The 16,381-nt window shown below is 33.0% G+C and overlaps 1 protein-coding gene and 2 non-coding genes across 3 annotated transcripts; 2 read left to right on the top strand and 1 right to left on the bottom strand.

The window, feature by feature from the left end:
• Window positions 1-261: 261 nt before the first annotated feature.
• LOC146533353 (facilitated trehalose transporter Tret1-like) lies at window positions 262-7,412 on the top strand. Its single transcript, XM_085194683.1, has 7 exons — window positions 262-574; window positions 1,686-1,891; window positions 2,217-2,528; window positions 4,610-4,742; window positions 6,267-6,475; window positions 6,559-6,747; window positions 7,145-7,412. Exons 1-7 carry the CDS (start codon window positions 490-492, stop codon window positions 7,379-7,381), a joined length of 1,371 nt encoding a protein of 456 aa, XP_085050809.1. The 5' UTR covers window positions 262-489; the 3' UTR covers window positions 7,382-7,412.
• On the top strand, window positions 2,842-2,914 carry TRNAR-UCG (transfer RNA arginine (anticodon UCG)). Its single transcript has one exon. It is a non-coding gene; the product is annotated as a tRNA-Arg (tRNA).
• On the bottom strand, window positions 3,440-3,512 carry TRNAR-UCG (transfer RNA arginine (anticodon UCG)). The gene has a single exon. It is a non-coding gene; the product is annotated as a tRNA-Arg (tRNA).
• Window positions 7,413-16,381: the final 8,969 nt, after the last annotated feature.

The raw sequence follows: 16,381 nt of genomic DNA, 5'->3' as shown, positions 1-16,381 counted from the left end.
CGTGAGTTCGATTCCACTCTAGGAAATGAAATATGTATTTAAATTAATATTTTCATTTTTACGCTGTCGAGGCGAAGCGCAGCGTTGAGTTACAACGGAACGGAGAACGGAGTTTCTACGATCTGTGTGCGTTATATAGTGCAAAGTTGATTAAAATTTAATATAGTGAAACTACATATAATTTATCAATCCTCCTATACAAGCACGTCACTAAATAGCCACAACGTCCAAACGGAGCACACTATTAACTCTAATTTACTAGTATATTGACTTTAATACACGAACGACACGGCTTCCTCACGTATATTTGTTCTATATCAGTTTTTAATACCGTTTTTACAACTGTAGTATCTATGTTACATTTGTTCTGTAAATACATGCTATCTTCAATGACATTGAAATCTTGGATGTTTGCATTATATATAATATGAATTTGATATGAAATTTTCTCAGTATTATTGTGAAATTTGACGTGAATTTTGTGTAATAATGGTATTTACGATTGCACAAAGTGTGAACAGAGTTGAGAGTGATAAGGGGTCTGTGTTTAAACGGTTCGCGTTATCAGTTATAGGTGAGTAATTGGTTTTTAATAAAGTTTTTCTCTTGTTGATGGAAAATGTAGTGATTATTTTCTTTTTTCTCTTTTTTCTTCTCCGTTTATATATATGCTTGTATTAGTGATGGCGTTTGAGTGACTTAGTTTAATTGTTTGATTTTGACCTTCAATAAAAAAAAAACCTTTAATAAAAATATTTTATATTCATCCTCTTAATTTTTAATACGTAGTTTAGAAGCTATAGTAGATGAGATGGTGATAATTTATATCTTTATAGATCTGTAATATCTGCCTCAAACAGTTACACAAAAATCTATTAACCCTAGTCTACTTATTTCTAAATATTCTTTAAGGCTCAAGTGGCGCAGTGGCACATGCGTGTTAAAAGCATAACGGTGTGGGTTGTATTCCTACTTGGGAAAGATCTAATATTTTTATTAGCCTCTCTTTGTTGACAACGCAAAGCGCGGTGTTGATTTACACTACCCAACTAGCTATGCTTCGAATTTAGTTCCCTCTGCTCGTCCAGCTACATGCGGGATTTAGCGCGAAGCTAAAAGAAATCCATTTAAGCATTCATAATATTCGCTTCAATAAATATTTTCGGTTATTTACTACAGATTTTGTTATTTTAGGTCGTTAGTGTTTCATTGAGTTATTATACAGTACAACAGTATTGTGACTGTAAAACCGACTGGTAGTGGGTTCGATCACCACTCGAGGAGGTGAAACAATTATTTCAATTTATATTTCCATTTCTCTGCCCTGGTGTCGAGGCAAAGCGCGGCGTTGAGTTCCGCCACTCAATACGCAATGCCTCCAGAATCCCGCAGAAAGTGGGGAACGGAGTGTCTTAACACTAGGTTCCCTCTGCCTACCCTTCTGTGTGTGGAATACAGCGTAAAGCTGATTTGATTTTAATAGTTCTAACTATCTACAGTTGTAATTATTATTCTAGTTGTTGTAATTATAGTTCCGCCACTCTAAATATGACAGAAAGTGGGGAAAAAATGTCTTAATATTAGGTTAATGTCTTAATAGGGTTAATTAGTTGTCTAATTAGGTTAATGTCTTAATATTAGGGATTCAGCGTGAAAAAAATTGAATAATCAACATTTTTTTTCAGTCAGCCTACCGTTCTTCACTCATGGGATAGAAAGTACAAATTTATCAATAGCAGACCACTCAGGTCATTTCGTAACCCCATACTACGTGCCGTGGACGACTCTGTCATTTATAGTCACTTGTATACTTAGCACCCCCATACAGGGGTACTTAATTGACAAATGGGGGAGGAAATTTGGTATTTATTTAGTTATTTTATTACAAGGGGTAAGTTCTATTTTTATTTTGTAATTATTGATGTTCTGTATTATTATTCGTTGCCAGGTACCTATACCAGATTTTGTGACATAAATAATACTCAAAAGCAAATAATTCTGAATTCTAAAGAGCCATTGGTAGCCGCACATAAAGTGGCATAAGTCGTAGCGAGTAACGTTATATAATATAGCTTTCTAATCTTTCTTGACTCCTCCAACCAGTAGTTTCTGACATTAGAGTGTTTAAGCAAACTCTTTAACTTTACAATGATAGTGTGTATAGATTAACATAATTGAGAATTAAAAAGAATTGTTGCGGTTTATTTTTGTTTCAGGTCTCATGTATACCACTTCTTTTAACACAAACTGATATCGGCTTCATAATGCTGCATGTGCTATCAGGAATATCGACAGCAGGACTTTACTTAAGTATTCCTATATATATTCGGGAGATAAATTCCAACAAGCATAGAGGGGTTATGGTTGGTTTGATAGTGTTTATGACGTCAGCAGGATATTTAGTCCAATTTGGACTAGATGCTGAGAACATGCTGTATTTGATAGCTGGTCTGGTTATATTGCAGTTTGTTTCTTTGTTCATGGTCGTGGAATCGCCTAGCTATTTGATCAAAATTGGCAAATTTGAGGTAAGCTTTTCTTATGTTATTGGAAAATATATTTAACAGGATTGATTTTTTATATATAATATATAAGTAATATATAAGTCTACAGCCATAATAATAGTCCGTACTCTTTTTTCCATACCGTTACATTTTATTACATTCTTAGAATTTTTTTTTTCTTTTTCTATCCCGATACATGCAGGATATAGCGTGAAACTAAAAAAGAAACAGGCTTAATAACGTTACAAAAAGTAAATATTGCCATGTAAGATGTTTTATTAAAATTTAAAGTTTTAAAATGTTTATATGTGTCTAATATTTCGCACTGTAATAATGAGACCGTGTGGCCTAATGGATAAGGCGTCGGACTTCGGATCCGAAGATTGCAGGTTCGAGTCCTGTCACGGTCGTTTGTGAGATTGGGTGACGATTTTTGTTTTTTATTTTTTCTTTTTTTCACTATAAGTAAAATGTTATATAAAGTATAAAACATTTTATTATGTAAGTTTAATAGAAAAATGTAAATACAAATTAAAAGAGTCCATAGTGATATATTTCTCTTTCTAATTTCAACGGAATTAAATTCATGAAAAATAGTTTAATACAGTTAAGCACTAAATAACTTCTCTTTGTGCGACTTTAAGTATTAATTCTAACATGAAATGTCTTTATATTTGCGTATCGTAGACTCGTGGTGTAGCGATGCTACGTAATTTAACTATATAAAAAGTTAAACATATTTTTTGTAGCTTAAAACTGTATCCCGGGGAAGTCAGATGGAACCTTGGTATCTTAGTACTTGTAATGTGCCATTTCTCCTTCACAATCATTAACTATTTCGCATATTTTATTATCATTTAATAACAATAGCGGAGCCGGAGTTGAAAAATATAAAAAGGAAAAAAAAACAAAGAGCGAGTTGCAGGGAACACGCACGACCGTGACAGGACTCGAACCTGCAATCTTCGGATCCGAAGTCCGACGCCTTATCCATTAGGCCACACGGTCTCATGAATGAGAGTGAAATTTGATGTATACATGAAATTTTTAAATGTTTTATTCTAATAAAATACTCTGTTTATTCTATTTTCTTGGATTTATTTGATAAATATATTTAACAAATAGCTTAATGTAACCAATTTGCGATAGTTTTAGTTTTATGAATATTTTTTTCCATAGAAATAGAAGCTATTGTAAATAGGATCTATTTGTAAGAAACAAATAAAATTAAAATACAATTTTTATCTTCATTATTCACTTTAACTTTATAAATAACGAGTATATAACAATAGTAAACATTAACAAAGAAGAACAATTTATTAAAGAAAAATATTATATATAAAAATATAAATTTAATTCATAAAAAGTAATAAAAATAAAAAACAATCTTATTTGAACTATAAATAAATGAAAACTAGTAATATAAATATGTCAAGCAAAAATTTTTCGAAGCGACATCTAGCGCAGGCTGTATTTCCAAGGCTACGTCAGCGCTACGCCAGTACATACTGTTTGTATGTATGTATGCACATACATACATATCGTCCGTAACTTATAACATAGTAGTCGGTTGTGGCGCAGTGGGACTGCGTTTGTCTGTAAATGCGATGGTTATGGGTTCGATTTTCATTTGGGAAAATGCTTTTATGTAAACTATTATGATTTTTCCGTTCCGATACAAACGCGGCGTTCAGTTCCGCTTATCAACAAGTAATGCCCACAGAAAAGCGTGATGCTGCTTCTTTTCTTAATAAAATTGTCGAATATGAAACTCGACAGCTTTATAAATGAGTATTTTAAATTTTTATTTTTTTATACATGGACTTGGTACCAATAATCTACGGTAAATCTTTAGTAATAAGAAACAATAATTCATCAATCATTGTAGCGTAGCATCGTAACATACGACTCTAAAGGGAACGGTTTTGGGTTCGATGCTCTCGCAAGGGAATGATTATAGTTAAATAATTTTTAATTCCTCGCTCTAGTGGACGTTGAAGTAGAGGATTGAGTACCGTCACTCAATAAGCAATTACCTCGCGCATCTTAGCATTAGGATCCCTCTGCCTACCTAAAGCATTTTTATACGAACCATTTGTTTCCAGATAGCCAAAAAGAATATGGCGAAGTTAAAATGTCTGCCACCGGATGATGAACACATTGATAACGAAATCAAAATATTGAAGGAAGAGAGCGAACGAGCTAAGCCCGATGGGAAATGTCACTTCTTTGATATAGGTAAGGAATTGTGTACAAAACAGATATTAAATCCTTTAATTTTTATATTATTAGATAATTATAATATTTAAAATATATGATAAAGAAATAGATTTTATAAGTATATATCTATGTATTTTATTATGCTTTTATTAATGATGTCCGTCGTGGCACCCAAGTGCAAGCGTGCCACTGTTAACTTGCTAGATTTGAGTTCAATTCCCACTCAAAGAAATTAAATATTTAATATTTTCATTTCGCAAAGCCTGCTTTTAATGGGAACGGAGTATTTTAACATTAGGTTTCCAGGTTCCCGTTGCCTCTCATGTTATGTGCGTCATCCGTTACCGAGTTATTGATACACAATCAAAACTATATTTAGTAAATTAAAGAATGTAAGTAGATTTATGTAGGAAGCCACTAAGAGGTGATCATAGAAAATTCCAACGGGAACAAGGAATAAATTCCTAAAGAAAAGTTGAAAATGACTACTATCATAAGCATACTTATATTATACATATTTCAGTATTTTCTTTTAACAGACAGACCGAAACAAAACACGTACCTACCTCTAGTACCAGTTTTATGAAAACAAAATTTAATAAATAACATTTTATATAGCATATGAGTAGGTACGGAGAAACGTGACTTACAGTCGAGGCACGGACCAATCCATCCACATAATACACGCTATAACACTTGTTTGTTATTGCTCGGATGTGAAATAAAAGAAAATGTCATATTTGTAAAAGGAATATGTGTCATTTATTTATTTGGAATGAATAATTATTTTTATAATAATTTATTTAAAATAATTAAATATATTATATTTGAGGCCAGTCGTGGCGTAGGTGCACAAGTGTGCGACTGTGACTAAAGGTTGTAAGTTCGGTTCCTACTCCAGGACATGAAATAGTTAATATTTTCATTTTTTCGTTAGAACGAGGCAAAAACCGGCATTGAACTCAGCTACTCTATTTGCCATGGCTACAGAATTTGGCGGAAAGTGGGGAACGGAAGTAATGGCAATGGAGACATAGTATTCAGAAGGAACCTGGGAACCTAGTGTTAAGACACTCCGTGCTCATTAAGAAAACTCTCTAAAGTGTTAAGTCTTAAGTAGAAAAAGTACCAGTTATATATTCGTTTTTAGGGAAAATTTCTCTAATTTAGTAATCTGATTTTGCTCCAAATAAACATGTATTTAGTTTATTTGCATTCCCCACACATGAATGCAGTGTATTCAATTTAATTTAATTTGTGCCTTCTCGTAGCTCTGCCCACGTTTTAGAGATATTTTCAGTTTGACCTTTTACTGTTAAATAACTTTATGATTTTTTACAAAATAGCTATAAAACAGTAATTTTTAAAAGATATGATATTTCAAGTCAATAAAAAATATTTTACTACCTTTCTATATGTTATATGTGACTGTTTTTTTACACGCTTTTATTAGACGATACATAATATTATGGTATCAATGACCTGGTGTGATGATGGAGCCAGAAAAAATTGAAAATATTTATTTCTTCTTTGTTTTTTCAGTAAGAAATCTAATATGGCGCGATGAAATGAAAATAGGTTTGATGCTGTCAACAATCAACGTCTTGAGCGGCTGTATAATATTCCTGGACCAAAATAAGACATTGATACAATTGAAAACTGATGTAGACCCCGAGAACTACTTAGTGCCTGTGTGCATGTTCTGTGGGGCCAGTGTGTGCGTTATAGCTGTAACAGTAGTTGACAGAAAAGTAAGTAAGTATTTCTTTTTCTTGTTTTTCTTGAATATCTCATAGTATTAATTACTAAATATAAATTAATATATTTATTACAGTACCTCCTAACATTTGCGTACTCTCTAATGGTTCTGTCAATGGGGACGCTAGCGGTGTTCACGCAAGCTGATTTGACAGTCACCTCTCTGAGATGGCTGCCGGTGGCCTGTCTCATTGTGCTGGTCTTCGCGTATGGGATAGCGTGGGGTCTACCTACTATAATTATGGTGGAAATGCTTAATTTTGAGGTAAGTTTAGATATAGATATAAGTATACTTAGCTAATATGGTCTATGTAAGTCACACGAAGTAACGAACGAAATGAAAATATAAATTTTATTTCATCTCCTCGAGTGGGGATCGAACCCACAACCATTGCAGTGATTTTGCAGCACACTTTGTGCACCTGCATTCTTCATCCGCACTGCGAGAGATTGGAACTCATTGCCGGCATCTGTATTTCCTAAGACATACAATATGAGGGTCTTCAAAAAAAGAGTGAATAGGTATCTGCTAGGCAAGCGTGCTCACCAGACTTGATGCGGTCAAACGCGAGCCTATTCAATATAAAAAACAAAAAAAAAACCTGCGCCACGATTGGAACTATGACTTTTATTTATTGATAACAAATTTCCAATTCTTCCAGATACGGTCAACCATCATAACAGTAATCTTCACTTACCACCAATCGCTCCGCCTCGTCCACGTCATGACGTTCAAATATATAGAGGACTACGTCGGTATTTACACTCTCATGTACGTGTTCGCTTGTGTAAATTTGTTCGGGGCGGTGTACACAGTGTCCCGGGTTCCTGACATTAAGGACAAGAGTGTCAGACACATAGAGAGACAGATGAAAAGGATACCTTTGTTGAAATTATGATTGGTATTGAGGAATAAAATTCTTGGATGTTGTCGATGTTTTATTTTAAAGTAGCGATTCAAAGACGGCTGTTTTTTAAGTTAGTGCCGTATCCTGTTTAAAATATTATTCAAAATTTAATTAATAGATACATTACTCCTATATTCGCAACAATTGTAAGGCCTGGAGCCCTCCTTATTAATAATTTTGTCATATAAATTTGACGATACTGCTATAAGAAACAGAAACTTATGTTTTGGTATCAGGTTGTAAATGCATTACAATTATGATTTAATTAAGATGCTTCGTTTGCTCTTTAATTAATATGCGAACAATTGTAGAATATTGTAGAATAAATTAAAGAAAACTGTGAAATATATTTTTTTATCATATTGTCAAAATAACACGTCACTATTAAATGTCAACAATAAGTCAACAAGGCCCCTCACCTCATGTTAATGCAATAACAAAATTAAGAAAGAAAGAGAAAGTGGTCCTCTAGAATGACGTCCAATGGAGCCCTGCAAATAGACAGTAGCTTGCATACATAAATCTGAAAACAAAATCTAATTTGAATAAATTCTAAAGCTCCAACTATCTAGGTTCTAGACCAATAGTTTCTATATAATTGAATTGTAAAATGGCTGTCTGCTCACCACATAGCTGTCTCTGGTTAACACTCCATTGAAGTGAGTTTAAATCGTTTGACGAAAGACTAATGCAATTTGCTCAGTATTTAGGATTAAAATTCTATTTTATAAATCACTGGAAAAGGTAAATTTAATTAAAAAAATTCTAAAATACAGTTTTTTATAAACTAGATGTGATCATAAAGACATTTTCACGGTCCATAAAAAACAAAACATCGTTAACTCATACAATACCTGGAAATTTGTCATTTCGAACACAAAACTTTGGTAAAAGCCTGACATGTCATTTATTTAAACCAAGCATTGTAGCGAAAAATGGTAGGCTTTAAAAACTTTTACATGGCGGTTAAATTTGATTAAGTATTATCAATTAATTATTCTAGTGTTTTTCAAATATTCTTTGTAATAAAGTTTAGAGAATTTTTTGAGGTCATCAGTGGCACATCGGCACGGTGTTTGACTGTATGCTAGGTAGTTGTGGGTTCGATGTCTACTCGGGGTAATGAATTATTTTCGCTTTGGTAACAAATGAAATACAGCATTGAGTTCTTGCCCCTTCGGTAAAAATTGTGGAACGACGTGTCGTAACATTAGGTTCCCTCTCCAAATAATACATGGAAATGAATCCCCGTTTCCGAGGTGGGATTAAACCCATTACCACTGTGCTTACAAGTAGCCTCCCGACTAAAAGGCTTACATGTTTTTTATATCGTCTTAGTTTACTTAAACTTTTTTATTTTCGTGTCAGTTACATATAAGTTTCACGAACAACGATTCGTTACAAAAAATTGGGGCACTTCATATAAAATTTAGGTGTAATAGACGGTCTTCACGCAAACAGTGTATCAGAAGCAAATGTTTTCCACCACTTATTTAAATTTTACGGTCAATTTTTAACCAGCACTTCTAGCTTCTGTGTTTGTCTCTAAGAAAATTTGTTTACTATTCACCGTGATAGCATGTCCGATTCCACGTAAGGTAAAATATTGATGATAAATATTAAAAATAGATCATATAATATTTTATCGTAAAAATAAATTAGTTTTTCAAATAATTAACTATAAAAAAATATGTAAATAAAAATACTTAAAGTGGTAGGATTGGAACCCACTTGTCGTAGCTTCTCTTGAATACAGAAATCGTAATTATTTTATATAGTACCACATATGATACAACCAGACTGTTAATACTAATTTAAGATTATACTTTAATTTAACGTCAACATGTCAGTAGAACTCCATTAAGGCATTTTCGTTCCCCGAGTGGCGCGGTGAGCTTTTTTTCAATTGTTTTATACCAGAACAGGGAAATCTTTAAAAAAAAATATCATTACTCCGAGCCTACCGAAATCTTAAAAAGAATAATAGCGTTCCTCTTCAGACACTGTGCCATAGGCCCCATATATCTATGTAAATTTTATCTTAAAATCCCACCAATCTGTATAATTTCAGGTAAGACCTTGAACCGATCGACGATATATTAGTAGGGTGAGAACGTTCTGTCGTGTACCGGGAGGGTTCGATTAATACATATCAAATACGCTCTTATCACTTGACAGAAAGTGTTATTTATAAGTAGTTATTAATATGCTGTTGTTTTCTGTAAAATAAATAAATAAAATAAATAAAATAACAAATTAGAATTATGTCACAAATCTGAAAAATACTAGAGATTATCTATAGGTAATTGTTAATTATATTCAACCCACTTTAATTTTAGAGGCCGTCAGTTCGCAGGAGCACAAATGTTTAAGTGTCGCGACGATTGTGGGTTTGATTCCCATTTGGGAATATTTAATATATTAATTTCCTCGCTCTGGAAACGATGCAACGCACGGTTTTGAGTTATTGCCACTCAACAAGGAATGCCTCGAGTCTGGAGGAAGGTAGGAGAACATATATCGGGAAATGGAGTAGGTTATCACTAGGTCCCCGAGTTTCCTCTGCCGACTCTGATATGTGCGACATACAGCAGGGAACTACAAAAAAAAAACAAAAATCTGTAAAAATAAAAAAAGGAAGTATCTATCAAAAACATATTTAGAAAAATGCTTCGTCGCGAGATCGGACTTTATGAACATTTTATATCACCGAATACTCTCTCGTAAAAGTAAGTTAATGTTATTAGCAATAAACTGTTTATTTTATTGCGTTAGCTTCGTGTGCTACGGGAATTAGGTGGAGTTAAATTTGTGACGAATGTACTTGGTCTAACTTATTTGTTTCTAATCGAGGCTACTAGTAAAACCTATCGGTGACGATAAGACCTAGGATATATATGAATGAAGCCGGTTAAGTACGAGTCGAACTCGCACACCGAGGCTTCCGTATCAACTTCAGAATTGTAGGTCAAAGGCAAGTACAACTTATGGAAATTGATAAAATGAAGTTTGCCGGTATAGTTTTCGGATTTTTTTTTACATTTCTATTGGTACATCACCAAATTTCATAACACTCTGTACTAAATTTCATAATTGTAGGTACTTTTCTTTTTTACCTAAGTTTTGATTACGCTGATTTGAACACGCACTTATCGTCTATGGTGAACATTACACAACGTCACTACGTCGTAGATATATAACAATATGAGCTCATAATTTATCTATTCACATGTCACTTGCCCACGTACCAGTTAGTTCCGTTAGAGATTTAGTTTATTTATATGCATAGTTTTCCTATGCCTACCCTGTTATACTCGAGTTATAGTGTTAAGCTAAAATTAAAAACCAGCCAAGTGTGAGTCAGATATTAGCACGAAGGGTTTCGTACCATTATCATAAAATCTAAATCAAGTTTTAATATATTATGTTTTTTTTTGTATTTGTTGTTATAGCGGCAACAGAAATATTTCATCCGTAAAAAAATCAACTCTCTAATATGAGAGATCCTGGTGACACAGGAACAGATAGACGAACATAAGGAAATTCCCCTTCCTCCACTCCATTTCCTTCTATATTTCTAAGGTACTGGGTGTCAAACCTCCTAGTAAAAATTCTGTCATCTTTAATTCCATCATTCCACACCATATGTTTCAAATACGGGCTCAAAGTGGCGAATTGATTGTCTTAATACTACATTCACTACTCATCTGTACAAACTAAAATGTAAAGTTGAAAAGTGTCTATTTAAAGATTTGTCTTTTCGGATCCGAGAAGCATACCCATTACAATAATTACACACATAACCATGAAATGGATTCAAACCCACACCTAAGCTGTCACCCTTCACTTCACAAATTTTTCTGCAAATATTTACACTTAATTACATATTTAAGTTAATTTACAATTCATTAACTCCTTAGCTTAACTCAGGCAGTAAATTTCTCTGAAGCAAGGAAACGCCAACATCAGTTCTGACACATAAATTAAAGAGACTATCTGTTAACGTAGCGTGAACGTATAGTTATATTATGACTATATAATTGTGGGTGTTGTAGATTCGATTCCCATTTGGAGTATTTAATTATTTTCATTTGCCTTGGTGTGGAAACAAAAACGTATGCTGTTTCGCTACTCTACTTGCAATGTTTTGAGAAATTAAAAAACAAATGAAGCTGACAATACATGTAACTCTTAGATTAAAAAGAAAGTTAATTAAATTTTATTATTAGAAGTACGGCTAAATGTCGTCCACTAAGATATTGTTAAGTTTTACTGGAAGAAACTCTAAAGAACCTGATAAATTCTTTTTTAGTACTAAAAAAAATATTTTTATTGGATATAATAGAATAATGTACAATATATGTCTTTTTCAAGTATCGTGAAAATTACAAAAAAAATATATACAATATTATATTGATTAGAATCCAATTAAAGGCAAGGTCTGTGCCAAAAGTTTTGAACTAATTCTTATTTCTTTGTATTATTTGTTACAAATTTCATTATATTTTTTTTTATTTAATATAAAAGCTGAGACTGAAATTGTTTTTAAATTCTTTTTGATCAAAGTCTTTTGTTTTCAGGTTAGGGATGGCGATTAGAGACGGAATCGAATTAGTGAACCGATTTTCTGCTCCAAAACGTCCGATATTATTATCGATCTTTTACATCATGCCTCGGTAGTAGGTACATTTAATGATATTGGTATGAAATTTTACAATTTTATTTCCTTTCTATTCTTTTTTCTCCTTGATTCCCACTCGAGCAAATAAAATATTTAACATGTCCCTTTCCTAGTTTTGGTAACGCGGTACTGAGTTCCGCCATTCAACATGTAACCGTGTCTCCAGAATTACCCTTACCCTGCTAAGTGCGATACAACCTTTCTTTGAACTATCCTAAAGTAGTTTTACGAAGTTGCATAAAATATATATTATGTAATATATGTACGTAATAAATAGATAAAATATATGAATCTCTTGAGAACTAAAGATTTCATTTCGAAGGTCAAATATTTGAATGCGACGTGTGATAAGGGTATCCATACAATTGGCTAAGAATATATGTATAGGGGATGGAATATTGAAAAGTCATTTGAATATTGCTTAATATGTACTTTATATATAAAATTACGTATTCCAAGTACAGTTCTGTTTAATTTGGTACAATATATTCAATAGAAACCGTCCTGACATAGTCGTGACGGTCGTGGGTTCAATTTCTATTCGCAGGATTTTATTATTTTTATTTGCTTGCTCTGGTAACCATACAGTCGCAGCTTTAAGTTCTCTTGGTGAAGTTGGTGATAAGTATTTCTCGATAGAAGCATCGTGAAATTTAGCCATTTTTTATAAAAATAGTATGGTATATTTCTTAGCTTCTCGAATTTTCCGCTTTTCTCCGAAAGGAAGGACTCCAGTCCTGTAGAATTCCACTCAAATTCGTGACATTTTTGTACAACGTGTTGCACTATTATATTGAGTCACTCTTCGTAGATAGAGCGATGTTAGTTTTATATGTACAGATAATGTTATAAGCGTATTTTATAGAATGAGAACCTAAAATTATTTCAGAATTATGAGAAATTATTTTGGAAAACGTAGAAAATGTATTTTAAGATAGTTTCCAAGAAGTGCTTTTACTAAAAATATTTTACTTTTCCTAATGTGCACTTTAAGAATTGAAAAATGTCTCAGAAGTAAGTTAAGTTTAAACATAGAATTATGCACCAAATAAAGGGCCGTCGAGGGGCAGAGGCACATGGGTGTTTGTGGGTTCTGTTCCGGGAAGTAATATATTTAAAATATTAATTTCGCTCTAGTAACAAAGCAAATCAAGTACTGAGTTCGAAAAGCTTCTCGAATTCGATAATTTGGCGAAAAATGTGGAACAGAAGGGTCTTTACGGGAACGGAGTGTAGTTATCTTTATAAAACATTTAAGTAATTGTAGGTACCTGTGGAAATTGCTAAAACTGCCCATTTTTATAGGTACCTTCTATATAACAGACCCGTCAAAATAGTGTTTAGTAATATGATACATTATGTATAAGAAAATAAATTCGAATAACTTAGAAATTTTCTCTAATATATTCCGTAGTCGAATGCCCGAATGGGAACCCTTTGACTTGATTTATTTACTTTTGTTTCTTCTTTGGAATAAATAAAACGTAAACACACTTATCACGTTTGGATGCGAAACGTTATTTAACTTTTAAGCCTTTTAGGTTCTAAATGGTGTTTTTTGTTTTTAGATACGAGAAGAAGATACGAGTGACTGTAAGCGAGACAGGTCTTGAGTTCGATTCCGACTCTAGAAAATGAAACATTTAATATTTACATTTTTCTGATGTCGAAGCAAAGCGTGGCGTTGAGTTCCGCTATTCAATATACAATGCCTCCAAAATTCAGCAAAAAGAGGAGAGCGGAGTATCTTAAACCCTCCGTTAGGCTCCCTCTGCTTACAACCAATATGCTGGATGCAGAGTGAAGCTGAAAAAAAATCTTAATAAATAAAATTCTATTTTCTGTTCTTATAACGCACTAATATTCTGTCGATATGACGATATCCTCACCTTTTTCAAATTGCTGACTTATAAAGTCGACCTCATTATTATGGTTATGGCCATCGTATACACGCCTTGGATTTATATATGACTCGTCGCCACCCTCGACTTAGCGTGACCTGACAGTCCTCGTCACTCTTTGTCTTCAAAAGTTTCAACTGATATTTTTAAGAAAACGCAGTGTCGAGACAATGCTTTCTGTGCTTTACACACGAATTTAATCATTTTGAAACAACTTAATCTGAGTTGCGGTTCTCAACGCCGCGGCTGGTCGTACTGATGCGAGGAAATTCTAAATAAAATATCATAAGGACGGGCATAAGACAATCCGACTTTCCGCCTTAATATATGAAATTATTAAATAATTCATTTCTCTGAGTTGTAATCGAACCTGCAACCGTCGCTTGTACAGTCAGAAACTGTGCCGCTAAGACCCGACGGCCTCATCAATAGTTCTAAAGTGACTGAAGATGTGTGAGATGAGAAACTAATACTGTATTATATTCCCCTAGTTTCTAAGTAATAATTAGGTTAAAACGATAACAGATTATGTATCGTAGATTTAATTAATTAAAATCTGTGCTGCTATAACGATCTTAATTTACTTAGTGCTTCAAAGCAAATGTTTTTTTGGGTTTCGTACTTCAAAAAATGAAAAGGAAATCCCTTATGTCTTGGTGTCAAAGGTGTAAGATCTAAAATATTTAAAATGTCAGTTTTTCCGTGCAAAGTCGAGATTTTTCCGATTTACGCTATTAATATTTTATTTTTTTTTTACTTATTTTTTGAAAAAGAATTATTTAATGACGCCAATTTTTAACTATATCTTTTTTAACATACATGCTCATATTGTGTCAGATTATCTTTTTTTTACCTTTGAGTATTCTTCATAAAACGTGCTCAACTGGCACGTTTGGAACGCGTTAAACAAATAACAGAAGAGAACATTCAATTACAATAACTCCCCCGCTCTGATAGAAGCGCGGCGTTTAGTTCCGCCATTCAAACAAAGTAAGGTTCGTATACTTTTAATTAGAATTACCAATTTTAGATTGTCAATAAAACTTCTTATAGCTTACTGTATTTCCGTTATAATTTATTTAATTATCGTAATTACATAAAACTTTCCCGTTTCTAATATTTTGCTTAAGTCATAAATTACTTGTTAATCTCATTTATGCCCAAAAGTTTGTTAAAACAAAGAAATACGCTTCTGGACACGATCGAATTTCTAAATATTTTATGTATTGAAACAGCTCACTGTATACATTCTTATTAGGATTATAGTATAGAATTTGAATTCAACCTTCTTATACCAAAAAACAAAAAGGAACAAAATTCAATCGAAGCTACTCAATTTAGTACGCATGACTAAAATTTGGCATGTTCGGCGGAAAGTGAGGAACGGAGTGTCTTAACACGAGGTTCCCTCTGCCTACCCTGCTGTGTGCGGGATACAGCGTGAAGCTGACTACGCCCATGCATACGTATAAATTCTAAAACTATTGTAGTAACTTTATATAACGTAAATCGGACATGACGCAGTTATTATAAATAGCTAATCGACTGTGAAATAGTAATGAAGTACGAAATATTATTTCGTAGTTGGTTTGAGTTATTAATAAAACAATTATTTATTCTGAATATACAAAAGTGATTTGTATAGAAATTGTATAGTGCGATATAATAAATGCTATTTATACGAGTAAGTTAAAAGGAATTTTTAAATATAATGTATAATACATATAAGAAAATGACTTCAAGCTGTATCCCGCATATAGAATATCCAGAAAAAAACGTAAAACATTTACTAGAATGAAAATGAAAATAATTAATTCTCCGAGTGGGAGTCGAACCCACAGTCAAACGACCTCAGACACTTTATACGGCATATTGTCAATATATCGCCGTCAACCAGCATCCCTTATATAACGATCTGCTAATGCGTTTGTGAGGGGTAACCCTCCCCTAATTAAGAATAATTAGTACGTTAACACTGAGTGTATTAGTAGGTAGGTTTGTCTATTTGTTACAATTACCTCTTAACTCTCACTTATGTTAGTTTTGTCTGGGTAATTATTTCTCATTGTGATATGCAATTAATATTTGTTTTATTTACTTATTAGATGCTACTAGGGCGCATGGAAACAATATCGATGACTATGTATCAGAATTCAGGTGCAAAGCGAGGAACGGAGTGTCTTAGCTGTAGGTTCCCGCAGTCCACCCTGCTATGCGGGAATATTCAATATGAACGTAAAAGTTAAAATTGATACTTCATGCACTTCCACCGATTAGAACTTTTCTCGTTTGACTATCAAAATTAGTATTAACTGAAAAGCTTCGAATATAAATTGAAAAAGTTCTCCTTCACAAATGTTCATATATATTTTATAGTGAGTTTTTAAGAAATAGGTATTTAATATTGTC

The sequence above is a fragment of the Heliconius melpomene genome, chromosome 12 (assembly GCF_056956725.1).
Source record: "Heliconius melpomene rosina isolate 202511_hmr_F chromosome 12, ASM5695672v1, whole genome shotgun sequence".
Classification (NCBI taxonomy): Eukaryota; Metazoa; Arthropoda; class Insecta; order Lepidoptera; family Nymphalidae; genus Heliconius; species Heliconius melpomene.
Note: the sequence above shows the minus strand (reverse complement) of the source record. Positions and strands in the feature narration are given on the sequence as shown.

Excerpts from the sequence above, each read along its gene's own strand:
- LOC146533353 (XM_085194683.1), top strand. The coding sequence starts at position 490 with ATGGTATTTACGATTGCACAAAGTGTGAACAGAGTTGAGAGTGATAAG. Across the intron at positions 1,892-2,216 it reads TAGTTATTTTATTACAAGGG|GTCTCATGTATACCACTTCT; the intron begins GTAAGTTCTATT and ends TTTTTGTTTCAG. Across the intron at positions 4,743-6,266 it reads ATGTCACTTCTTTGATATAG|TAAGAAATCTAATATGGCGC; the intron begins GTAAGGAATTGT and ends TTGTTTTTTCAG.